Source organism: Quercus robur, chromosome 2 (assembly GCF_932294415.1).
Source record: "Quercus robur chromosome 2, dhQueRobu3.1, whole genome shotgun sequence".
In the NCBI taxonomy this organism is placed as follows: Eukaryota; Viridiplantae; Streptophyta; class Magnoliopsida; order Fagales; family Fagaceae; genus Quercus; species Quercus robur.
In genome coordinates, this window is record NC_065535.1 from 1931756 (window position 1) to 1959370 (window position 27615).

At 33.6% G+C, this 27615-nt stretch overlaps 1 protein-coding gene across 2 annotated transcripts; it reads left to right on the forward strand.

Moving 5' to 3' along the window:
* Positions 1 to 8634: 8634 nt before the first annotated feature.
* Positions 8635 to 14270, forward strand: LOC126708926 (endo-1,4-beta-xylanase 1). 2 transcript variants are annotated; one of them, XM_050408935.1, is made up of 8 exons: positions 8635 to 9213; positions 9338 to 9391; positions 9986 to 10353; positions 10434 to 10593; positions 10854 to 11206; positions 11539 to 11716; positions 11824 to 12360; positions 12918 to 14270. In XM_050408935.1, exons 1-8 carry the CDS (start codon positions 9124 to 9126, stop codon positions 14031 to 14033), a joined length of 2856 nt encoding a protein of 951 aa, XP_050264892.1. In that variant the 5' UTR covers positions 8635 to 9123; the 3' UTR covers positions 14034 to 14270. The 2 variants fall into 2 exon arrangements, with proteins under 2 accessions (XP_050264892.1, XP_050264903.1); XM_050408946.1 differs by having other exon boundaries at positions 8636 to 9213; positions 9343 to 9391.
* Positions 14271 to 27615: the final 13345 nt, after the last annotated feature.

Genomic DNA, 27615 nt, shown 5'->3' on the forward strand with positions numbered 1-27615 from the left:
GGGTGATACAATTTGCCCTAGGGAGCTCTGATTCTAGTAGCAGCATAACCAAGATTATTAGCCTAATGCATGCTCTAATCCCATCAGCTAAGGCCAATTAGCATTCAATGCTAAGTTAGAATTCCAGCTGTTATTACCCAAAATAGCAAGAACCTTCTAAAAGTTGAGCTTACCACTCTTAGCTAAAATCCTAGGAACGATTCTTTAAGAATTTTCTGAAGATTGAGAAAGATTTAGCAGAGATTATTTGCTAATTACCCCCCTAAAAACCCAAATATAAATGGAACTCTTCATTAATGCTTCACCAACACACTAAGAGATACACCAAGAAAGAAGAATTCTTCCTGAACCTCTTTGTTTTGAGCCTTCTTTAAGCTCTGAAAAAGGTAATTGAGTTCTTAGTTTCAAGCTTAGAAACTAAGTTCTCCAGCTCCTAGTTCATAAACACTCTTCATAGCTCTACTCATAAACACTTATCTACCCCCAGCAAAAAACCCCAGTAGCTTTACTATACACACTCCCCCTTAATACTCATACTGCTTGGAATGCTCCTCATTACTCACTATATTCACGAGCATGTCTTGGCACCATAATGATCTTATTGTGCTAGCTGGAATCTCTCTCTCTCCTTTCATCTCGCACTAAGTTTTCCTCATTATTTGTTATAATGGAACCCATGATATTTACTTATTCATTTACTATTGATGGTTATGATGTAACTGTTACTATAGAATTTTTCCCTCATATTGTTGTATTAGAAGACTCTTCTCCAGAGCTAATGGATGATGAGTCTGAAAGTGTAAATATTTTTCTTAATCTGTGAAATAGCTAACAGCTAGAGGTTTATCCTGTTTTATCTTACTTTACTGTTGGGCTATTTTCTACAGAAACATCTTACCGCTAGGTCATTTTCTGTAGAAACATTTTACTGTTAGGCTATTTCTTATAGTATTTTTTTAACCATGCTAACGTGCCTACTGTAGGGATTGTTTATGGGTCATTCTTGTCAATTTCAATCTAGGCCCAAGGCATCAAGCCCATCATCGAGTTTCGGTTTAGATCCCCCAACCTAACATAAATCTTATTTGTCGGAGGGGAAACCTTTTTGTCCCCAAAAAGTAGTAAGCGAGCCAGGCTTTGCACGGTTTTGGTCATAAACTTATAACATGAATAATTTTATCGAGAGACACTAATTAATGATTAAGGAGAAATGCTATACCCGGTTAGACTAAAACATAACTTTTACTTATTCAAATAACAATTAAGGTGAAGTAGGGTGAGGAACAACAATTAATAATTATAACATACCGGCATAATAACATTTATATTTAATTATAATGAAGCACTGCATCTCAAAGTGTCAAATTAATATCAACACTAAACATACTAAGATGGTTTATGTTAATTAATGTAAATAAGCATCAAATTAATATCAACATCTAACACCCTATTATTGCATGAATTATGATTAAAATTGACCTAATATTTTTACTTTAACCCTAAGCAATTATCCCGAATTTACAAATTAAAACTACCCAAATTTATATTAAAAAAAAAATTGAAAGCAAAATTCACAATAACACACACATAAATATACAGACATAAAGAAACTCTGAATTCAATAATTACAAACAATATTAATTTCTAAACATAAAAAAAAAAATTTGGAATTAGAGTTAAAGTAAAGATACTCACATGAAAATTGAATTAACTTTGATAGCAAGGGGGAGGTAGCTAATGGATTTGGTTTTAATTTCAACATTTTATTTCTTGAAGTTTGATTAGCCTTTTGTTTAATTTTTTCCCATGCACCTCTATCTTTTCCATGGGAGAAATTCCTACGATTTCCCCTATTACATCAACAAACGATAAAGTGCTTAATCAAAATCATGAGTTATGAAAATAATAGTATATAACTATATATTAAGTATAAATGCATAATCAAAATTACCTGTTAGCATTGTCTTTTTGTCGGCAAGATACTTCAGCTCATCAAATGGAACCAATTCAAATTTTTGTTTTGCAATAAGTTCATCATTTGTTTCTAACAACTTCACAGATGTTGTTGCATAAAATCTTATCATGTACTTGTGATTCACAATCCTAAAAGCATTCTTGTTTTCGACAATTCCAAAATATTTTATTCGTTAAATTTTACCTTCTTGTACATCTCTAAAATGATTAACAAATGATTTTCTAATACTTGCATGAATAAGATTATCCTTAAAAAAATGAGAATAAACTTATTAAGAAAATAAAATTCAATTGTATTTGAAGAGTTAAAAGTAATTTTATTATTTTATTTCAAAACTTGCCTTCTCAACAGGTAGTACCAAATCAACACTCATAAGTTCATTATTTGTTTTAATATTAAGTACTTCCCACATTCTTGTGACTTTTACTCTAATATTCCAATCGTATTTTTCAGTGTCGATTTCATCCAAGAGATTATATCTTTGATATTGTCTTTCCATTATGATAAAATAATATAAAAAAATAGCATTTAGCTAAAAACAAAAGAAATACGATTTCTATATTTGAAAACTGAAATGCACCAAAAAAAGTTGCTTCTAAAGATTTCAAAAAAAAAAGTAGATTAAAAAAATAGAAATAAAAATATAAGCAATTAAAAAAACATTCAACATCTATACACAAAACATGAAAAGGAAAAGAAAAGGCTAGAAAAGCCTAAATATTAGCTCTATTTGCCAAGAAGAAAAGAAAATCCTAGAAAAGGAAAAAAAGAAAATATTGACTATATATTTTTATTTTTTTATTGTGTTTGGACTCAAAAATTAATTTCTTATTTAATTAGACATGAAAGCTCAATTTCTTATATATTTTCTCAACAATCAAACTAACATTATAAAAAAAAAAAAAAAAATCAATTGACATTCGTAAAAATTCTTTAAATTGGATTATACACACACACTTCACATTGAAGAATTTTATATAAACAAAAAGTCTAAAGCTAATATTAATTATATAGAATTTTATAACAAACTTTTATTTCTTAATATAATTTTATGTTTGATTTGTAGTTTTTGGATTACACTATGTTGCAACCTTAGACAAAAAGTCTATGGTCAATTTCTTATATATTTTCTCAACAATCAAACTAACATTATTAAAAAAAAAAAAAAATCAATTGACAATTCGTAACAATTCTTTAAATTGGATTAAACTTATGGCCTGTTTGGAAGTTTAAAAAAAGAAGGGGAGTAGAGTAGAGGGAGGGAGAGTAATTCAATTACCTTGTTTGGAAGTTTTTTAAGGAATGAGGGAGAGGAGTTTGGAGAGGTTTCAACCACCTCTAACCCCTCATTTTTAATTTCCCAAAATTGGAGAGATTTGGAGGGAGAGTAGAGTAGATAAATTATTGACTAGATAAATTTCTCAATTTACCCTTTCTAAATTAATAATAGACCAATGTTGCAAGTCCATTTTCAAATAGGGGTAAATTTGTCTATTTTAATTATTTCCTCTCCTCTCCATCATAATTTTTAAAACATCCAAACAAGGGGAAGGGCTAATTACTCCCTTCCTCCTTACTAATTTTAAAAACATCCAAATAAGGTGGAGGGGAACCATTCCCCTCTACTCTCCTCCCCACTACTCTTCTCCTCTCTACTCTCTACTCTCCTCCCTCTCTAAACTTCCAAACAGACCATTAAGGAAATTAGCTTAAGTTTAGACTCTAATGCATACGCCTCCATGCAACTATATTACATGCAATTTTATCTTAATACGCACAAGACACAGTGCTTCTTATATATAAACCTCAGCAAGAAGTTTCCATGCATACGCCTCTAATGCATCATGAAAATCTTTCCTTCTTTTTAGCCGTGTATCCGTTGATCTCCCAATACTGCTGGGTTTAGTATTCATCAAAATCCTTCATTCTTTTTAGCACCACGTGAAACAACTATATTACAAATTAAATTAAGCATAGCAAGTGTAATTCAACTTTAATCAAATTAAAATTTTTATCCACTTAGAAATTGTAGTTGAAGAAAAATTATATATATATATATATATATATACATATTTTTCCTAAAATCATATACTATATAATAAAAGTTGAGCTTAGACGCGATGATTGCGCCAAGTGGCTTCACTAAATTGCAGAAATTTTATTAAATTTTTAGAATTTTAAAGAACTAAAAAGGAATAGTATACTACCAGGACTCTAATTTATTCTTATCATTAAGTAAAATTATATTAACATTATTTTTTTATTTGTTAGGATATATTTCTTAAATTAAGGGATAATATTTAACGTACAAAAATTTAATTTAGATAATATTTATCATCTAATCAACATTATTTTTTTATTTGTTAGGATATATTTCTTAAATTAGGGGATAATATTTAACATATAAAAATTTAATTTAGATAATATTTATCATCTAAATTTTCAAAATTTTAATATTATTAAATTAATATTATTTTATCATAATATCAAGCTACAAAACTTGATTATTAAGGGATAAGCATAATCCAAATTCTTCAAGAGGTGATAAATATAAATTTATTCCAAGAAACAGTATATATCTCCAATAATTTAATAATCTCTATCTATTTCAAAAAAAGTATATATCTTCATTAATTTGATAATTTCTACGTTGATGACATTAAAATATAAAAAAAAAAAAATATATATATATATATATATATATATATATATATATTGTAGGGACATGATTACTTAACGGCCCAATAATGATGTTGAGCTCGCACATGAAAGATCCCTCACAATATGATTTGTAGAGAGTGGGCTTAAAAGGCTAGCCATTGATCACGGGACAATGACCCGGTCCTGATTTTAGGGACACTAACATAAAAGAGGGGGTAAAGCTTGGGCACCCAAACCCTACAGCTTTGTAGTTTGAAGGATTGGGCTCCTCGGACTTATTCCGAGGAGCATTAAGATCTTCCCCCGGTTACCCGGCGGTGAGTTTTTTGGCTGTGGCGTACACAGTTCAGGTGTTTTCCTCCCTGGAGTCTCTTTTCCTGGAGGTGGGATGGGAGCTCCTGGTCTCTTTTCTCCTTTTTTTCCAGCCCCCTCATCCAGATCACTTACTTTCTCTTTTATACTCGCCGACGCTCGCTGTCCTTCGTCCACGTGTAGGGTCAACCTTTCCAAGACTGATATTTGTCCCGTCAGTCTAATCCCAGAATCATTGGGGGTGGTTGATAAAGCCGAAGAATCCGGCTCTGATGGATGCAGAGTCTTATCTGGCAAAGGTAATGAGGGCAGCTTTCCCAAGATATTTTAGGTCTCCCTTCCAATCTGGTCCTATACCGTTTTTGCCCCTCTTCTTGGTGAAATTTCGGGTCTGCCACATCTCCGGGCCATTTGGGCTTTATGTTATTGAGCTTGGGCCGTAGTCTTCTTTGGCTTGGGCCTTTGGACTTCCCACGAGCAAGTGGACCTGACCCATAAATTATTGGGCCCCACATATATATATATATATTTATATCAAAATTTCTTATAACTATCAACCACGTTTTCTTTCTCTTTCTCTCTTTTTTTTTTTTAAATTTTAATTTTTTATATGTTACGTTATGTTGAATCAACTTTTTTTTTTTTTTTTTTTCATATGACCTTTTTTTAATTCCAAATTTATGGGATAAAAACAAACACATTGATTAGATATTTTTAATTTCAATAAGATTTAAATGAATTATATTTCAAATGGAACTCTACCAATATATATAACCCTATATATCATTTTTGGAGTAAAGCTTATTTCAATATGTGAATGCCTAAATCCCATGACAATGTAGGTATGCATTCTTTCTTTTTTTATTATTATTATTTTCATTTTGTTTATTTTCTTTAGTGTTATTATTGGTTTTTTGTTTTCATGTGATTTTAATTAATGAATTCAAAACGTTCGAAAACATTGTCAAGTTTCTAAAGGCTCCTTCTTTGTTTTTGTACTTTGTTTTATTAAATTGATTAGGTTTTTTGTATTGGTTGTCTTTTGTTTAAACTAATTTTCTTAGCTTTGATCTAATTTATATGCTTAGGGTTAGGGTCTTAGAATTAATGATTAAAAAATTTCTGCAATTTGATGCCGTTACTTGGCGCAACCATGGCGTCTAAACCCAACTTTTATTATATATTATATTGTAGGGGAACAATTTGGTGACCCAGTCCTTGTTGTTCAAGTCTTGGTCCAAAAAGTCCAACACAATGAATTCTTGTAGAGTATGAGCTAAAGAACTCGGTTTCAGTAAGTTTAAACGGTTTGCTGCATGGGTTAAGGGAATACACGAACAAGAACAAATGCCACTCTGTCGAAAAGTCCCCAGAAATGATAGGGCTCAAAACTTGATTAATGGATACAGATTAGTGCAATAGGATTCCTCTTAATGCTACAATATTCTCCCCCTTTTTCTTGTCCCCTTCTCTTGAGGGACTTCTACATATTATATAGGTCATTTCCAATCATCTGGGCTTTACACTTGTTGATCATCCAAACCCCCACTTGAGCATTTGTCCCATCAGACACCTCTCTCAGTTCTTTGTGAGTTGCGGTAGCCAATGTAGCACTATTTAAGGGTCTTCTCCACATTAATGCGGCCAGGAGAGTAGTTGTAATACATTTAATGTGGTGGTGGTAGCCTTTGCTGAGATATTTTGGGTTTCCTTCCTTTTTACGTATTTAGAAGATGGGCTGTAGTGGTTTGGATGTACCTTTGCTCCGGATTTTCAGTATCCGAGGAGAAATTACTCCTCGAAAATGTTTTCTTTGACCTAGTGGGTCTGAATAAGGATTGCTTGAGTCATGCTGTCTCCTTGGATGGGCTGCGTCCTCGGACGGGCCTAGGGCCCAGCCTGTTATTTTGGGCCAGTCCCCACATATATTATATTATATATATATATATATATATATTTTTTTTTTTTAAAATGGGGTAAACCTTATTGGACTGGCTACGCTGTCAAGCTATTTGGACTTTTCGGCTTGGGTGTCTGATTTTCACATTGGGCTTGGATTATTGTGGCCCATAATCATCAAACAGAAACTTGTTCTTCTTGTATTAGTTCTTTTTGGCTTTCAGAGATTATCCTGCCCATCAAAAGGTCCAAACGTCCTTGTTCCTCTCTTGTTTTATCTTCTATGCTTTTGGATCTTATAACAGAAAGAATTTTGCAACAAAAATTGTTCATTCAGTGGTACTTTGAAGCCTTACCCTGAGAGAAGGCTGCAAGATTATTTTAACACTCTGAAAGCCTTATCTTGAATAATGTGTACTTTGAGCATTCTCTTTGAATTATCTGTTGTCCCAGGAAGACTAATAAATTAGGTACTTTGAACATTCTTCTTTAAATTATTTGATTGTATTATTTTTCAAACATTGATAATCCCAATTTGATTTAGAAAATTTGTCATCTTATTGACCTGAACATGCTTGTGAATGGTTATTATATTCCTTTTCTCCAATTTACAGTGTTTTGATGTATTCCAAAGTAATGTTTTGGGAAACGTTTGGCCATTCCAGCACCACATGGCATTTTCTGAGTGGATAAGGAAGTTGTGTTTGTTTTGGGATAATGCACATCAAGTGAATGCTGAAAGTTTATACTAGGATTGAGAAGGATGATCATGAGCCAGTAGTTGTCATTAACAAAATTTAAGTACAGTTCCTTAAATGTTATACCTTAAATTTTTAATTAAATTCAACTATTTGGTTGCATTGGCCAATAAATCACATGGTTAAATATAATTATCACAAAAAAAATATTATTGACCATTTTGTTTTTTTAAGATTATTGACCATTGTACTGAGCCATAAAATTGAATTTAATTGCGAAACTTAAGGTATAATACTTAAAAAAAAAAAAAAAACTGTATGATGCCAATATGCTACCCTATTATGAATGTCAAGGCTGGGGGGCATCAACGATTTATACAAGAGGATGGATTGTTGGTTGACAGTAAAATTCAGGCAAAGTAATCTGGATCATGTAACCTCCTTGAATGTGGTGCTGCACTGATTGAAAGTGTTCTTCTAGGTACTCAAGTTTGAATGTATGTAGTTTAAGTGTAGGACCATACCCTCACTAGATCATTCCAAATAAAAAGTTTCAAGGCCTGGACCGAGATTACTTGTTCTGTCTCGATAAAATATGGATTATGCGGTCAAACATAGGCCACAACAAATTGAAAGGTCCTAGGAGGTACTAAGGATCCACCACAAGAGTAAAGAGTAATCCTAGGACAATGATTACTTCACAATTTTAAAGTGGTTAGAATACAATTATTTTTATATACATTTTTCGCTAGTTATAATTATTCAGACTAAAACACTAATAATTTTTTAGTATTGGTGAAAATTGAACCCTAAATTTCTTATTTAATCATAAAAGATTTTATCGGTTGAGCTAACATTTGATTGTCTTAGCTGGAAGAATTTTTACGTGAAAATGTTAAAGCTGTTTTCAAATTTTTATTTTAAAAAGTTATAATAAATATAATTTTAAATAATTTTTACGGCACATCAATTTCTAACCCACTTTGGCAGTGAAAACTCAATTAGTTCACTTCTCAGGGAAGAATACAAAAAGTCCGAATAGTAATAGGTAATTAGGTATCAAAAGTATGCTTTGCCAAAACCTTAAATACATACTGAAAAGCCATCTCCACCTAATCCTCAAAAATCTGAAAGACACATTAACTTGTAATCAAAGGCATTCAAAACAAATACATATCTATTTACATTAACAGAAACAAATTGAACAAGCTTCTATTCCAATTCAAGCATTCCAATCTGCAAGCCAAAGCAAAACTCTTAGAAGTCATTGGAGCCCTAGCCTTAGCCTTACCCTTACCCTTACCTTAACCCATTTAATAATTTCTTATAACATATGTAGTATTTTCTTGGGATTAAAGGTGTCGTTTCGTTATTTTAGGTATTACAGTTGTAGATCTTGTTGTTTGGGTTAAACCCAGACAAGGGAACAAAACCAAAACCAAAATCAAAGCCAAAGGATTTTGGTTTTTTTTTTACCGAAGTGGGCTTCTCTGATTGGTTGGTTTAGATGTGGGGTGGGCCCACACTTCCGTAGACTTCACTTTCACTCACAAAGTTGGACACTGCTAAGCCTATATAATGAGAAGGGTCTCTGCTTGCTGCTTCATAAGCCTGTTTTCCAGGACTAATCAAAAGCACAAGGACAAGGACAAGGACAAGCTCACTCAGGTACTCATTTTTCTGTGCCTTTTATTCTTCTTATTTTGTAATAACAAAAGGAAACTGCTTATGCATGCTGGTACATAATTCTCTAATAAAATCTGGGTTTTGCTTGGTTTTTGTGTTGGCCTAGAGAAGTAGAGAAGCTATGGAGAACCCCATGTACAATGCAGGCAACAATGTGGAGGTACGGGTTTGTTAATTTGTTCAGAATTTGTGAAAGGTTTTATTTTGATTGCATTTGCGTTAATTTTTAAATTTGTCATCATTTTATATGATTTTTATTGTTAACTTAATAAACCATTGTAGTAAAGTTACCAAATTTATGTGTTAGACTTGATGGCATTGCCATTTTTTACTTTTGTGGACCAACTGGGCATACGATTTTGTTTCAAGGAATCAATTCTGCGTCTTTGATTATTAATCAAGTGAGAAATTGCCCAAAATCTGGAGAGAGAGATAAAGGGAAGTCAAAGAAGGAAAAGAAAGAAAAGGAAAGAAAAACTGCAAAGTGCAAACAATATAATGGTAAAAGTTAGAGGAGTTATAGCAATTGCAGAAAACCTCTTGGATGGAATCACATTCCCAAGTCTTAGAAAGTATTTTATGTGACATGGTATTTCCCCTCGTTATTGCAAATGATATTTTATCATCAGCTAAGCTTATACCCTAATTTGTTTACTCTTTAGAAAACAAAATTACTTTATATTATTTCGATGAAGCAGTTTCAGGGCTAAAGAAGCTCCCAATTTAACATCCTGACTTCTGCTTTCCCTAACAGATTGCAGTCCAAAAAGCAAATGACTCAAACCATGGTTGTGCTACTAATATCGTACTAAACCATGACTTCTCTGAAGGGCTGCATTTGTGGCATCCCAACAATTGTGATGGCTTTGTGGTATCAGCTGAGTCAGCTCACCCAGAGGGAACTTCAGAAAAGTTGGGTGGTAATTATGCAGTTGTTTCAAATCGCAAGGAATGCTGGCAGGGCTTGGAACAAGATATCACAGCCAGGGTTTCTCCAGGTTCCACTTATACAGTTTCTGCCCGTGTTGGAGTATCAGGGCCTCTTCAGGGATCCACTGATGTCTTGGCAACATTGAAACTAGAAAACCGAGGTTCAGGGACTAGCTATTTGTTCATTGGAAGGTAATGGATACTGTAATTCGCAATATTGCCTTTCCACTTTAAGGAAAAGGAAACATTTTAACCGCTTTTATGACATACAGAACTTCTGTGTCTAAGGAGAAGTGGGAGAAGTTGGAAGGCACATTCTCATTGCCAGCTATGCCTGACCGGGTTGTATTTTATTTCGAAGGGCCTTCACCTGGAGTTGATATTCTTATAGAATCAGTAGTGATCACCTGTTCCAGTCCAAGTGAGTGTGAGGTAATTATACTTTTCGACCTTTTTAGCTCAGTTTATTTTCAGTCAAAGGACTTTGGTGAAAGCTGAGATACATAGAACTATAGAAGTATCTATTGATATAAAGAGTATATATGAAGTGTCATTACTTAAACAAGGTTTGCAAGTTACTCCTATTTAGTTTCTATTTTTATGCAATCTGCCTAAGCATTTTCAACCCAAAATTTATTTTTTAAGTAGTACTAATTATTTTTGTGATATGGCTTTCTATTTGAATCCGAAAGAGTGTAAGCCAGAGATGCTTTGATGCTGGAGATGAGAATATCATCCTAAACCCCAAATTTGAGGATGGCCTGAACAATTGGTCTGGAAGAGGCTGCAAGATTGTTTTACATGATTCTATGGCAGATGGGAAAATAGTCCCACTGTCTGGAAAGTATTTTGCATCTGCAACAGAGCGCACACAGAACTGGAATGGTATTCAGCAGGAGATCACAGGAAAAGTGCAGCGAAAGCTTGCTTATGATGTTACTGCTGTTGTTCGGATATTTGGTAACAATGTCACTAATTCTGATGTGCGAGTGACTTTGTGGGTGCAAACACCAAACCTTCGTGAACAGTATATAGGCGTTGCCAAGTTAGTTCTTTTTCTCCATTTTTCGTTTCCATATTGTGAAAACTTCCATGAATCCACATGAAATCTGTGAAAACAGCATTTTCCCATGTTAATTGCCAATGTGTGCATGCGCACGTGTTTGAACATATGTATTTATAGCTCCATGACACAATCCTGAAAGTCTTGAGATATCCCATATAGGCACATGTGGTTACATTTCTTCTGTTTTTGCCTTTTTTTTTCTTCAATTAAAAACAAATAAATTCCTGTTACCCTGAATTGGCAACATACTTAACATGGACATATTCCTTCACTTTGAAAATATTCACAATGGATGCTGCCTTTTTCTGTAGTGCTCAAGCAACAGACAAGGATTGGGTACAGTTGCAGGGGAAGTTCCTTCTAAATGGTTCTCCATCCAAAGTAGTCATATATGTTGAAGGTCCACCTTCGGGCACTGATATCCTTCTCAACAGTTTAATTGTAAAGCATGCGGAGAAAACCCCTCCTTCATTTCCCCCAGTTATTGAGGTTGGTTGACTAAGGATTTAGCCTTTAAAAATTATCTATATATGCATCTTGAAGTTGAGCCTCGTGTTCTAACTTTTAAGCATTCAATTATTGGTTTTTGTTTCTAGAATCCTGCCTTTGGAGTAAATATAATTCAAAATAGCAGTCTAAGTGATGGCACCAATGGGTGGTTTCCCCTTGGTAATTGCACTTTGAGCGTTGCTACTGGTTCACCACATATTCTTCCACCAATGGCAAGAGAATCCCTTGGACCTCATGAACCTTTAAGTGGTCGCTATATCCTTGTGACCAATCGCACACAGACTTGGATGGGTCCTGCTCAGATGATCACAGATAAACTAAAACTTTTTTTGACATACCAAGTATCTGGTTGGGTTCGAATTGGTTCTGGAGCTAGTGGTCCACAAAATGTGAATGTTGCACTAGGTGTGGACAGTCAGTGGGTTAATGGGGGACAAGTTGAGGTTAATGGTGATGGATGGCATGAAATTGGTGGTTCCTTCAGAATTGAGAAGCAACCTTCCAAGGTTATGGTTTATGTTCAAGGTCCATCTCCAGGTGTTGACTTAATGGTCGCTGGAGTTCAGATTTTTCCTGTTGATCGACAGGCAAGGTTTAGATATCTACGGAGGCAGACTGATCTGGTAATTTCTATTTTTGATTTATATGCTATTTGATCAATTTCAGCTCAGCAGAACTGTAAATTGGAAAACGCTGGTAAAGCCTTTAGCCTGGCTCACAACTTAACCGGTTAGGTTACTGCTAGGACTGCTAAACAAAACCAGTAACATATTAAGAAACACGCTCAGTTGATTTCGGTCATTATTGTACATAAAACATCCTATACATTTTCTTAGGTTGCACTTGCTACTCTTGATATATATAGTCACTATAGTATTTGGACTATCAGTAATATGATACAGTTACGATTACCAATCTGACATTTCTCTTAAATTTCACTAAACTTGTTCTACTAGAATAATAAGTTGTCTTATTTGTTTTGTAAGCATCATCTATTTGCCTCAATGATTGATGATTATCAATACGTTATGTGCTCAAGTATATTTAATTTGAGCTAGCTAGCCTAATGAGTTGAGTTTTCTAACCCATTTATCTAAGTGGTGAACTGATTTTCTTCCAACATTGAGGGATCCCTTCTCCCAAGATTAATCTGGAATACTTCTCATTTGCTGGAATGCAGAACCGTAAGCGTGATGTCATCCTAAAATTCTCAGGAGTGGATTCAAGCACTCTGCTTGGCACGGTGGTGTTAGTCAAACAAACACAAAACACTTTTCCTTTGGGGTCATGTGTAAGCAGAACAAACATTGATAATGAAGATTTTGTTGATTTCTTTACAAAAAATTTCAATTGGGCTGTCTTTGGCAATGAGTTGAAGTGGTACTGGACAGAACCACAGCAGGGAAATTTCAACTACAATGATGCTGATGAGATGTTGGCCTTGTGTAAAAGCCACAACATACAGACTAGAGGTCATTGTATCTTCTGGGAAGTGATCAACACAGTCCAATCATGGGTCCAAGCACTGAACAAAAATGACTTGATGACAGCTGTCCAAAATCGGCTAACAGGTCTTCTTACCCGCTACAAGGGGAAGTTCATGCACTATGATGTTAACAATGAGATGCTGCATGGTTCATTCTATCAAGATAGACTAGGTAAGGATATCCGAGCAAACATGTTCAAGACTGCACACCAACTAGATCCATCCGCCCTCCTGTTTGTGAATGATTATCACGTTGAGGATGGATGTGACACCAGATCATCTCCAGAAAAGTACATTCAACATATTCTTGATTTGCAAGAGCAAGGTGCACCTGTTGGAGGTATTGGAATACAAGGGCACATAGACAGTCCAGTCGGGCCTATTGTTTGCTCAGCTTTGGATAAATTGGGTATTCTTGGTCTTCCAATCTGGTTTACAGAGCTTGATGTGTCCTCCATTAATGAATGTGTTAGAGGGGACGATTTGGAAGTGATGCTTAGGGAAGCTTTTGCCCATCCTGCAGTAGATGGTATAATGCTATGGGGATTCTGGGAGTTGTTTATGAGCCGGAACAATTCACATCTAGTGAATGCAGAGGGTGACATTAATGAAGCTGGTAAAAGATACCTTGCTCTTAGAAAAGAGTGGCTGTCTCATGCACGTGGGCATATTGATGACCAAGGACAGTTCCAGTTTAGAGGCTTCCATGGAACATACACTCTGGAAATTATTAATTCCTCCAAGAAGGTTTCAAAGACATTTGTTGTTGACAATGGTGACTTGCCACTGGTGGTTCCCATAGATTTATAAGTTTGCTGCTTCAGCCAATAATAAGGGTACATATTTCATCATGAGTTACACATTGTAAAAATTCATGTGAAAAAAGAAAAAGGCAAATATGTTTGTGAATTTGTGGGGTTACATTCACATATTGTTTATACAAAATAGAAAAAAAAAAAGATTTCATATACGTTGGTTTGTGGTTGTAAAATTCTGTAAAAAAGAAAAGGAATAAAGATATCTTGTTGGTTGTGATATTAAACTGTATCTCTTTTGTTGGACAATAATTTCTTCTCTACTTAAATTATCAGAATGATATATAGGTGTGCCACGACTAGCATCCTATTTTTCATCTTGTCTATATGGATAATAGAACGGTGGTATATACATGGAGAGTGTCCTTTCCTCCTACAAAAATAAGGGTTAAGTTGTATATTTGGTCCCTAACCTTATTTTAAAATCATCATTATACTTTAAAATGTATCAAAATAGTCCTTACCATCATTTAATTGATGAGAAATATTGACATAACAAACATAATTCATGAAATTATGATTACTGTGATTATGTGAAGCCTAAAACGTGATATGGATTCCATTTGTTATGTTAGCATTTTTCATTCATTAGATGACATTATGAATCTTCTTTAAACTATATTGAAAGTATAGGAACTAAAGTGAAACCTTTTAAAGTATAAAAATGATCTGAAACACAAGTCAAAGGTTGAGGAACAAATTTTCATTAATAAAAGAATGGAAGTGGTATAAACCAAGTTAAGGTGAAGCACTAAATTGCAGCGCCACAATTTTCCTCTTGTACTCACGGACTGCTGCTGGGCTTCAAAACCAGATTCAAGATGAATGGGCCTGAACCATTTTAGTGGCTTAAGTGGGTCCAACTCATAGATTCATATTTTAGAGGCGAAATAGGTTCTCAAATACAATAATAAAAATCGTCGATGGCTCAAAGGCCATAACTTTCAGTCTCAAACCTCTGATTTGCTGTCCCATGCCATCATCTGTTCAAACGAATCAAACCTCGGAGGAAAAATTCATGTGTGCTTTTAATTACGACCTATTTAGGGTCCGTTTGGAATCCGTTTATTTTGCTGAAATTAAAAACGTTTTGTTGAAAGTACTGTAGATAAATGTACAAGTTAACTGAAATAGTATAATGAGATTCATGAATAGTAGTAAAAATAAGCTGAATAGTAAAATAAGTTGGTAAAAATAATCTTTGCCAAACGGACACTTAGAGTTTGTTTGGATATCGCTTATTTTGCTAAAAACTGAAAACTTATTACTGAAAACACTGTAACAAAATAATTTTTAAACTATGAATAGTGCTGTGGGACCCAGATTTACTGCATATGCGCGTTTTTCACAAGTTTGACTGGGTTGTGAACAGTACCATAGGACCCAGCCAAAAACGCAAAACACAAAATAACTTCTAGGCAAACGCACACTTAATAGTCATATGATTATAAAATCAATGATCTTATGAATTCTCACCCAATGGATTGAGAAAGATTCCTTGAATTTGATTTGAAAAAAAAACCCTTCTAGAATATTATATGATTATAGTATAAGACATCAATCAAGCCAGGCTTAGAGAAAGGTTTGGACCAAAATTAGATATTTTAAATATCTAATCTCATCAAGAGTTTTGTAATTTAATGATATTATCCAATTCTCTCCTAGAGAATTTCGGTTTGAACTTCCTCTCCTATTTTGTAAGAAATGATAGCGATATCACTAGTGCATGTCCCAACCAATAAGAATAAAAAATTTGTTAAAGCTAAGCTGCTTTTGCACCGTCCCACTAATTACTCATGATTATACAACGTACTGTTTGACGAAATGGAGGACCAGATATCTCATACTCGGGGTGAGGCTAGTCCTAAATATTGTCTTGGGTTTAATCAATATTTCCTGGATCCTTCTCATCTCATCAGTCATGACCTTTCTACTGGTAAATAAAAGAGCCCAATAGTCCCATTGTAGCATTTTTATGTGGATGGGCTTGACCACTGTTAATCTACAGATAGCCCAATCAAGGCTTTGAATGCTAGACCTTCTCTTTATTTTGGATAAGAACTTATCATGCCCAAAAGAGCTTTCCCAACCGTGTCAAGAAAATTGAACCTAGTGGATCTGGATCCAGGAGAGGAGAATAAATATAAAGGAAAAAAGATATTTCAAATTGATGCATCAACTTTTAAAGAAAATTAAAAAGTAATAGAAAATTATTTATTATATTGTAGATGTAACACAAAGTACATATATTGGCATTTCATTTAGTTCTTTTTTTAGTAATAAAATTCGTAAACTTTTAGCATTTCTCAAAAAACAAAATAAGACAAAAAGAAAAGCGTAAATTGCAGCGAAGCATGATATTTTAGAGGGAGGAATGACCCTGGGGCCTGAGCTATAATTGTCATTTGCCAATACTAGACCAAAATATTAAGAAATTTCGTTGGACTGATCTTGAGCCAAGAATTGCAGTGTATTGCAAGGAAGAAGGAATATATAATTATATGTAGACCATTCCTACAAATAGACGGTTTTATTGAGACAAAGTTATTATGGGAGTTGAAGTATTAGTTTTGATGTGAAACTTATTACATTTTTTTTAAAAAAAAGGATAAAGATGCATTTTGAAAAAGCATCAACCTCATTACTTTTCTGAGATGTCCTTTTTAGTTTATAAATTTTTGCAAAAAATTCCCTTAATTCTAGGTTAGATATCAATCACCCATAAATCAGTAACAAACTGTTGTTTGAACTCAAACAGTGTGAAAGTTAATTACATTAAAAAAAAAAAAAAAAGTGAAAGAAAAGAAATGACAAATTAAACGATTAAATCCTTGGAAAAATCAATAATTCACCAGGAAATAGAGAAACTCTGAAAATGTTATCTTATTTTTTGTTTTACAATTTACTTAAAAACTCTATAAAACTCAATTTTCAACTAAAAATACTCGTAAAGTAATCATTTTTAATACACTGTCATGACTCTAATTTAACTTTATAACCAAAAAACAAACAAAGAACAAGAAGAAGGAGAAGGAGAAGGAGAGACTAATTTAACTAGAAGAATCTTGAAAACGTATAGAATCAATCAATAAGTTAAATTAGTTAAATTGACACACGATAGAAACTAGATTCAATCAATTGATCTTATTATTAGATCAGGATAGAAACGTATAGAATCAATCAATATGATATTAGATCAAGATCAGAATATGTTTCATAATAATTTTATTAAATACTACGTGTGTCAATTTATTATTAGATCAGGATAGAATCAATCAAGTTTTAAAAACGTATGGAATCAATCAAGTTTTTTTTTTTTTTTTTTTATATAAAATAATGAACATGAATGTATAAAATTATAAATTAAGTGTGGAATAAAATTATCTTGTCCTATAACAGGTCTACATTCTTTTTTTTTTTTGGTAAACTACTGGTCTACATTCATTAGCTTAGGATTCTACTATCATATCAATTAGAATCTGGAGTTTTCAACTTTTCATAGCCTACAACTAACCAAAGAAAAAAAGAACCCAGGTAGCTATCTAGGTCGCTACGATACATCATGTCAAGATATATATAGTAATAGCCTATATCAAAAATCCCTTCCGTTTAAGCCCCAACACACTGAACTTAAATGTGAGATCAACGTCAAATATTTGTAATGGGCTAATAGCGATCAAGAGTGAAGACCTTTCCAATATCATGGTAATTATTATATTAGTTTGAATGATATGATCAACTCTACCTACATACAATATTATAAACAAAAAAAGTCCCCACGCATAGCACATCCTTGTAACAAACAATAATAAGTCTAGTGATTGAGTTTGAGTTGATGGAAGATTACAAAAATTACAACAATAATATATATATATATATATATATTTTTTACTCGATGTTAAGGTGAAATGTTGTGATTAATACATAATAAAGTAAGGTCAATAATTGGTTGGTATAAAATTGATGTTGCTAACTAAATCCTATTAAACTATTTTGTCTTTGAGTAAGGGACATGTATTACCAAAGCTAATTAGTATCTTAGTAGGGTTAAGTAATGTATTTGAGCTTGGTAAAAAAGTGTAATTAAGTGTGTGTTTAACAATTAGTTTATTTATTAAAAAAAAAAGTATCTTGGCTTGTTGATTAAAAAAATAATTATTTTGAAACAAATTCTATAGAGTCAAATCCTTTTGAATCTATCAAAAAGTTTTTTAAAAATTACATCCCTAATATTACTCTATAATTAAGTGGATCTTAAGTTAATTCAATTTATAAGTTCTCTTGATGTTGAGTATGGGATTTATTTGAATCTTGTCTAAAAAATATATGAAAAACCTTCTAATTTCTATCCTGATCTAATAATAAATTATAATTATTATGAAACATATTCCACCAATTGTAAATTTTACGTGTGTCGTATCCACTTAGTGCACAAAACTCTCATTTTTGTAGAATTTAAGAGAGGTCATAACATATATCCTTATGCCTAATTTTTTTGGAAAGATTAATTCTTAAACTTGAGGTTTATGTCTTTCACTTTTGATGGAATGCACTTATCATCACAACATCGGTCTGCGGACACAATAATTTACGCACTCAATTTCACAACTTGTTAATTTGTGTAGATTGTGAGTTAGCGACATAAAATGGTAAGTCGCATAAGACAAAATATCCACTACTCTCAATTGCACAAATTAACAAATTATGAAATAGGGTATTTATTAGTTGAGTTGTTAAAATTGGGGTTTTATTGACGTATACTGGTATGGCATACATTAATAAACAATTTTAGAAAAAAATTTATAAAAAAAATTTAAATTTTTTTAACTCTTTTAACAATTTTTTCGATTTTAATTAAAACATACCTTAGCACATATATTAACCGCACCTTTCAAATTGTCCCACCATGCCACCAAAGTTCACATCTATTTGAAATTTCACCTGTATTAAAAAAAAGAAAAAAAACAATATTCTATTAAAAAATGATTTATAAGTCTAATTTACTATATATCAATGCCCCCACATCAATCACATCATTATGAAAGACACCCACCATCTACTTCTCTACTAATCTGAGTTCCTCTTTCTCTTTCTCTCTATCTTTCTTTTTTAAATTACTATGATGATAGGGCCCAAAACAGTCCTATCCCTGTCTCTAAATACCTGGTTCCTTCCACGCCTAGACCCCACTTCCCACATGGGTGCATAGTAATCCTTGCCGGACTCCTGGCGCCACATTAGCCCAAACCTCCCCATTCCATCATCAATTACACAATGACTCACACTCTCTCACTGTGGCTCACACAAATTAGAGAGAGCGAGAGATATGGAGGTCAAAATCAAAGGACGTAACGTTTGACATGATAGGGTGTTTTAGTGGGGTCCAAACGTATCAGAAAAATATTTTATATAAAAGAAAGAGAGAGAGAGAGAGTGAGATAGAGATGGAAAGAAAGAGAGTGATGGGAAGTGCTAGTGTGGGTAAGAATGGCAGAGAAAGAGAGAGAGAGAGTGAGAGTTATTGATGTTTATTACTGCATCGGGAAACAGCTCCCGCGCTGTTTTCGCGCGTTCTCTTCCTAACGACAGCTCCATTGGGAGCCACATGTCCGTGTCAGTTGGTCCCACTCACCAGCCAAACTAGCAGGGACAGTAACAGTGAGAGAGAGAGAGTCACACCTGGTGTCAGTAAGAGATAAAAAGAATTCAAGTTTATCAAACCAAACAGGGACTCCCACACTCAAAAACAGTCACTTTACCATGTACATAAACCTACTTTAGTACATGCATTTTCTCGTTTAGTAACTTTCAAGTTCAGTGAGTCATCACTCTATATATCAGAGAGTGTCTCAGACAGTCACTAATTGGTGTATTTTACTTGAATGCCTAAAACTACTACGAGCATTGGTTTAGAATTGTAAGTATTTGGCATATGTGTTTGAAAATATTTATTTTATTGTTTTAAAATATGTGTGAAAATATATAGAAGTGAAAAAGTATATAAAAATATGTGTATGAAAATACGTATAATATTATTTAAAAATTGAAAATGTGTGTTTAAATAAGTGTACCAAACACTCCTATGCTTCAGACTTGAACAAGCACTTAACTAAGACTTAAGCAAGAGACATTCTGTCTTGCTTGTATGTCTAGTCTGTTCTCTACTTTACTTGAGTGCCCCCCTTCTCTCTCTCTCTCCCTCCCGAATATTAGGTCAAATTTGATGACCTATACAAATTCGAAGAGAATGAATATATCCCTGTAGAATAGGTTTGGTTTGTCTATGTACAGTTTTAAAAGTTTTATTTTTTCTAAATATATAAGTATGTTTTTGTTAACTCTCATTAAATAACTAATCGAAATGCATATGTTATGATTTCAAAAGTTAGTGATTTTAAGAATTAGTTTTGTTGGGGTAATTTTTATGCATTGCCTAGTTATTTATGTTTTCATTTTTACCTTTCAATTCATATAGAATTTCAATAAAATGTACAGAAGTTTTTTCTTAAAATATCCCAAAATGTTAAATGTAACTTTTTTCTTCTTCTTGGATTTCTTAGATTTATCATCATTGAATATGAAATGGATCTTTTGGTAGAACTACTTGAAGCAGATTTTCATGCAATATGCTTAAACAAATGCAGTACTAAATTGTTCCAGCAGGGTATTGGGCTTTCTATAAGGTTAAATATGAAAGCTGTATACATATAATTGATGGTAGCTACCAACTTGGTCTGGACAATGCTTTAAGGGGAAGATAGTTGTTACAGCTAGGATGGTCAATGGCTGTCTGATTTACTTGAATGAATCATCCACAAGGGACAAAATTAGTTAAGTGGCTATATCATTGAAGATTGAGTAACTGCAACACCCTCTTTGTATTTTTCCTATGATATGCATAATCCACCAACATAACAATGATTGATGCATAGTCTCATTATTATCAACTACATATATATAAACACTCTTCCTTTTATTATTTAGATTCTCTATTGATGTATAAAGACTAAAGAGGTTGTAAAAAGAAGATTTTAAGTACTTATTTTCGCATTTACAAACAAAGTGTAAACGTAGATATATGTCATCCAACTCAATCAATAAAGTTTGGTGAAAAGTATTCTTCATACCATGATTAGTGCCCCCTAAACCTTTTTATTTTGATTTATTTTCTTAAATGCTCATATTAGAACATGTCTATTTGCATTGTGAGTCAGCCTTAGAAATCGTGCAATTAAATTTATAACCAGCTCCATCCTAGAAAAAAAAAAAAAAAAAAAAAAGAGTTCTTAGTAAATTATTAATTTTACAATCATATGCGTCATTAATTAATCACAAAAAAATTAAAATATTTATTTATTATATTGTTAAAGGAGAATCAATCACTTTAGTTTATAAGTTTTTTTTGGGTAGTAAAATAAATATTAGTTTAGCATTCCTTTTTAAAAACGAAAATTCCCAACCCTCTGAAATGCAAGGGAAAACTTAAAAAAGTAAAGAAAAAGCAAGTTGGGTAGAAAAGCTTTAAGCTAGATTCTTTTGGTTGTGACTGTGGACATCAGTATAGTTGCCTCCATTATGATGATGGACATTCAAAGTGCAAAAGGGAAGAATCTACTATATATATATATATATATATATTATGTTTTTCTAATTAAAACTATACAGTTTATCTATTATTATGCATGAGATCGAGAAAATGATTATAATTTTTTTGAAAGGCCCATGCAAGTTTAATATTTAAAGTGACCATCACTTTTACGAAAGTCTTTAATTAGGAAAGACTCGTCAAAAACTTTGTCAATTAACACTTCTTGAAATTTTTAACAAAGATATATGCTATAAATCTACATTCTCCTAACTATTAAATTATCCAAAAGAAGAAACCAATCAAAATTAATCCATAAAATAAAAGAGATAATACACAGAATGTTTGAGTAAAATATGTAATGTGACCATTTTGGTGCTGACCAGTGACGTTGAATGTGCATATAACAGCTAGCTCATAATTAAGCTGGGTGCTTGAAGCAAATTTTGAATGAGTGAACTATATAGTTGCTTTCAACTTTCAAGCATAAATAATTAAATATATATTTAAATAAAGCTGAAAGAAAATTAAAATAAAAACGTCAAGCTAAGAAGATGAGGGCCATATGCCAGACGGTTTTCCTTACATCTACATTGTTGGGACAAAAATTCAGCAATTTAACTTCACAAAAAGTTACTTTATCTATTTTGTCACCTCACTTTATAAAATACCCAACATTAGTGGTTTTATTTTAGCATTCAACACAATAAAATAATATAAACAATACAATAAAATAATATATCTATTACAATAAACAACAATTACCACTACGAACACAATAAAATAATATATTTTTTACCTTCTTAGAGCATTCTTATCAAAGATTCTAAAAAATTTAGTATTTAGCATCTCAAAAACCAACTTTATAGCATTTAACACATCACTTTATAATATACCTAACATCAAAACTTCTATTTTTTTATCACTTCATTAAAATATTATTTATTTATCATTTTTTATTCTTTTTTATTTTCACCACCCAAGCCACCACAAACCCACACAACCAACAGCCTCCACCACCAACACAATCCATAGCACCAACCATGGCACCACCCAACGGCACAACCAACCACCAGCCTCCACCCACAACACCACCCACAACATAGCCTTAGTTTTCCCTCTCACCCTTTCTTTGCCTCAACCCATGGCACACCAACCACCAGACCCACCTTCGTTACCTAGCAACCCAACCACCACAAACCCACAACCAACGACCTCAACCCACTGGCACAACCAACCTCAACCCATGGCACAAACCCACGACCTCAACCAACCTCAACCCATGGTCTCAGCCAATCCCAACCACCACCAACCTCATCCCACGACACAACCAACCACGGCACCACTGAGACCCAATAAGCAACGCAGTAACCCACCGCTGCCAGACCCACCGAGACCCATCAAAGCAAACCTTGACTTGCAATTGGACCCACCACCGTCGGACCCACGACCTACTTGCAGTTATCAACGACCCCATCAGACCCACGAGAGGGAGAGTCTGAGAAAGAGAGATCAAAGAGAACAAGAATGAGAGAGTGAGAGTGAGAGTGATAGTCTGAGAAGAGAGAATTAAAAAATATTAAAAAATGATAACACCTTGCTACAGTGTGCTCTCAAAAATGAGAGCGCACTGTAGCAAGATGTCAAATTTTCTTATGATATAACATCTTTGATGGAGCAGAGTTTTGTGGTTTTTGATGCTAAAATTTAGTTTTTAGCATTTTTAGCATCCTTAATGGGAATGCTTTTAGATGACTATGCACTGTAGCGCAACAACCAAATGATATGGCTATAGCTCTACCAATGCACTAAATTTTTGTGCCACTTTTATTATATCTAGTTGCTAAATTTAGCATTTTAACTTTTTCTCAAAAAAAAAAAAAAAAAAAATATAGCATTTTAACTATATGGCTATATGCTTCCACCAATACAAATGCTAACCTTCCCTCTACTTTTTGTTTTTTGCTTTTATTTTTTGTTTCAAGTAATAGGTCAGTATCTTCTAAAAAAAAAAAAAAGTAATAACTCAGTAATAATTTCATCATATATGATGTTTTCATATTTATAGTTTGAATTTATCTCTTAGTCCCCTAACTTACTATCTACCTAACTTTAAAATACATAAACAAAAACATTAACAAAATCTTTTCAAATGAGGACATGCATATTACTTACATTTTTCTGTGATGCAAAGGTACTTCTACAAGTTACATATTTGTGATATCCTAATTAAAAGAATTAATTATAATTAGAAGTCCTACAGTTTGGAATAAAAGAAATTATAATTAGAAGTCTTTAATTTGTACCTTATATAATCTAAATCGATCTATTACACACATATATATGCCCTGATATAAGGTTTAGTAAACAGTCACATGACTTTCCCCCTGATCCTTTTCCATAACCATGTACCGCATTTTCTCTGCTTTTGACCTGGTAATAGAATGCCTGACAATGGAGTACATGCAAGACACAAAAAAAACAACCTTGGTGGCATTGGCCTGGTCTTCAAATTGTACTTGATATTCGATATTTACTTAATATAAAGTTTCATATGTCTTGATCCAACGAGTCTTAGTTGAGAGATGATCGAGGGTCAATCAAATTGTACTTGATATTCGATACTTAAAACTCAAAACAAGATACAATGTCGTGGATTTGCCAACACTAAAATAACACCATAAATCCAAACACGCATAAAAAAATATTTCCTTTTTTTTTCTTTTCCTTTCCCTCTTCCCAAACGCCAACAAACTAAAGTTATGAATGAACTAAGTTGTTTATGAATAACTTAAGCTTAGCTTGAAAAAATATTTGTTTATGTTCGCTTATTTAGCAAACAAACCAAATTTAAATTGAAATTTAGGCTCAATTATTAAACAAGCTAAGCTTAAACATAATCTACGATTTGTTTACTTGCTTTGAATAATGGCTGTTTGGTTTGACGTTTCATGCACTATAGCAACAAAATTAATTGCTTTATACAAACAATTCATCCATATTTATCTTGCCTTTGGGATTTTACTTAATTTATATTTATCTCACTTTCTAAAAATTACCAGATTAGTGTATCTCATATTTATTAATTTGAGTTTAATGAATGTGAATCTCGTGACAATAGTTGAATTTTTGAAAGTGAGGTGATTCGAAATAAGAGATTTAAACATAAGACCAAGGAATTTTAGACTAATTAAAAAAAAGAAGCTTATCGATCTAAGCAGAGATTGGAGTAAACTATAATTAAGTCAAGCAAAAAAAAAATATATATATATATTAAAATTTAAATGAAATTATAATCGCATCAATTGCAAAGCTTACAAAACAAAAGTGAGGTAAACCAAACCATAAAGGAAACGAAATATAGATTACATCATAAATGAAAATGATAAGCTAGATTTATATGGCACTAGGGGTGTACATAGGTTAGGTTAGAGGGTTTTTTTTTTTTTTTTTTTTTTTTTTTTTTTTTTTTCAATCTAACGCGACCTTATTGGGTTGAGAAATTCCAAATCCATCACATGTGTAGTAGAAACTGACCCGACCCATATAGGTTAGGTCGAGTTGGATTGAGTTGGGTTAATGAGTTGTACATGCATGTTTTATGCCTTATCAAAAATTGGGGGCTTACAAATTATTTAAACACTTTTTTTTTAATAAATTATTACAATTCATATTGTAGGGCTAGTGGATTCGCGGCCCAGTCCCACTCTACATGGGGGCCCAGGCCCTACGGCCCACACCGAGGAGAGCCATTGCCGAGGACAACCTCCTGCTCGGCACCTCACGAAGTGCCTAAGAAAGGGGGGAAACTGAGTTCAGGGGCAGGGTAAGGGAAAAAACTACCAGCATCATAATATCAAGCCCTGTATCTGACAAGTCCATGCTCTAAAACCATACCCTGTAACTTCCCCAGCGACCAAAAACCATACTGGAGTATGGGATGACAGGACAGGTCTGCACCCCCAAAAAAGGGTGAGACTTACACGTGAACTTGAAGTAAGAGAAGAAAGGCGGATATAAAAGGAAGAACTCCCCAGAAAGTAAAGGGGACTCTCTCTCTCTCCCCCAGGTAAAAAAGGGGAGAAGGGGAATAATACAAGAATTTTTGGACTGCGTCCGAGGACAAAGGTCCTACAATCCGTTCCAACAGAGGGCTTAGCTGGTCAAGCCAGGCCCGCCTGTACAAGAATGATCATGGACGCCATGATCAAACAGTCCACTTGTGCCCAGTGTCATGCCATTCGAGCCCACTCTCTACAAATCATATTGTTGGGGACCATCGTATACGAGCCCAATGTTACTCTTGGGCCGTTAAACAAATCGTGACCCTACAATTGGCGCCGTCTGTGGGGATGGCTTGCGCGTTGGCTCAGGCGGCGGTGGAGTTAAGCTTTTGTCGAGCAAGGGTCTATGAGGATGCCTTTATGACCGGCGACACATTGTTGTTGTTCCAACATAAGTTCCCACTAGGGGCTACACCTCGCAGTGCCAGTGGCATGGGCAAGTCTAGGGGACTCTCTCTCTCTCCCCCAGGTAAAAAAGGGGAGAAAGGGAATAATACAAGGATTTTTGGACTGCGTCCGAGGACAAAGGTCCTACAATCCGTTCCAACGGAGGGCTTAGCTGGTCAAGCCAGACCCGCCTGTACAAGAATGATCATGGACGCCATGATCAAACCATCTACCTGTGCCCAGTGTCATGCCATTCGAGCCCACTTTCTACAAATCATATTGTTGGGGACCATCGTATACGAGCCCAATGTTACTCTTGGGCCGTTAAACAAATCGTGACCCTACACATATAATATGCTTAAATTATATTTCAAATTCACCAAAACTAATTCGCAAAATATCATAATAAATCACACTAAAAAAATTAACATAAAGGTAATAAAATAAATTTATACACTTAGAGGGTTGAATTTGGTCAGATGGGTTGAAAAAATTAACAACCAAAACCCAATCCAAAACTCAAAATAAAATTTCAACCCAACCCAACCCACCAACCCGAAAAGTGATTTCATTGAGTTAGTGGGTTTGATGTAGACCGATATAAGGCACGAAGGCTGAGTTCTAGGAGTAACACGTGGAGCTGAGTAACAGGACAAACTTGCCTAGTTGGGTTGGAATTCTTACTGCGATTCTCATCTTTCTGAACACCCCACCTACAGTAACACCACTCAAAATAAAATGCTTAAAATGGTAAAATAGATCCTACCTTGACAAAGACTTATTAGGAAAAACATGATATTTTTATTTAATGGACTTCATCTTTCTTATTACACTAAATTACTCTACCACTCACCATCAAATCAAACTCTTAAAGCTTAATTATATGGAGCTACGATCTCGTCCCAGGCTATTGTCAATACTTAGTGCGTAATACTGTTTCCCCCTATTAAAGTGATTAAATCATCAGTCTTTTCCTTTATGAAAAAGGAGCCTTTGTTGACTAAGTTGCTTATGACCATTAAATCAGTTTCCTTGTTGATTTGTACACACAAAGAGGAATGTTTTACCTAATAAAGCAAATGCCAGTTGTTTTAACTTTGCTTTTGCTACATTAAAAATGCCAAGCAGCTGGAGGAAGCTAGGATCATAATAAATCAATAATCCAAATTGATCTTGCGAACCTAATTAAGTACATGGGTGATCTGATTCCACGTAGCTTGTAACTTACAAGTCACATTTGTGAATCACAAGCTCAACATTATCTTCTTGGATACTTATAAATAAAATTGATTGGTTTCCCTAACAAGTAATGTGGATGTATAGTGCATAATACCAATTCATGATTACTAGTGACTTACCCCCCCATGCAACAAAGTTCTAATGTAGCGGATAATGATAGTTTGGTGGAGGTAAATGGTACGGAATTGGCAGAAAGTGATGCTTATGTACTAGTGGAAATACATTTATATGAATAAAAAATAAAACCAACACGCAATAAATCGAGATTTAATGTAGTTCAATCAATTAATTCTTACATTCAT

Excerpts from the sequence above, each read along its gene's own strand:
- LOC126708926 (XM_050408935.1), top strand. The coding sequence starts at position 9,124 with ATGAGAAGGGTCTCTGCTTGCTGCTTCATAAGCCTGTTTTCCAGGACT. Across the intron at positions 9,392-9,985 it reads ATGCAGGCAACAATGTGGAG|ATTGCAGTCCAAAAAGCAAA; the intron begins GTACGGGTTTGT and ends TTTCCCTAACAG. Across the intron at positions 12,361-12,917 it reads TACGGAGGCAGACTGATCTG|AACCGTAAGCGTGATGTCAT; the intron begins GTAATTTCTATT and ends GCTGGAATGCAG.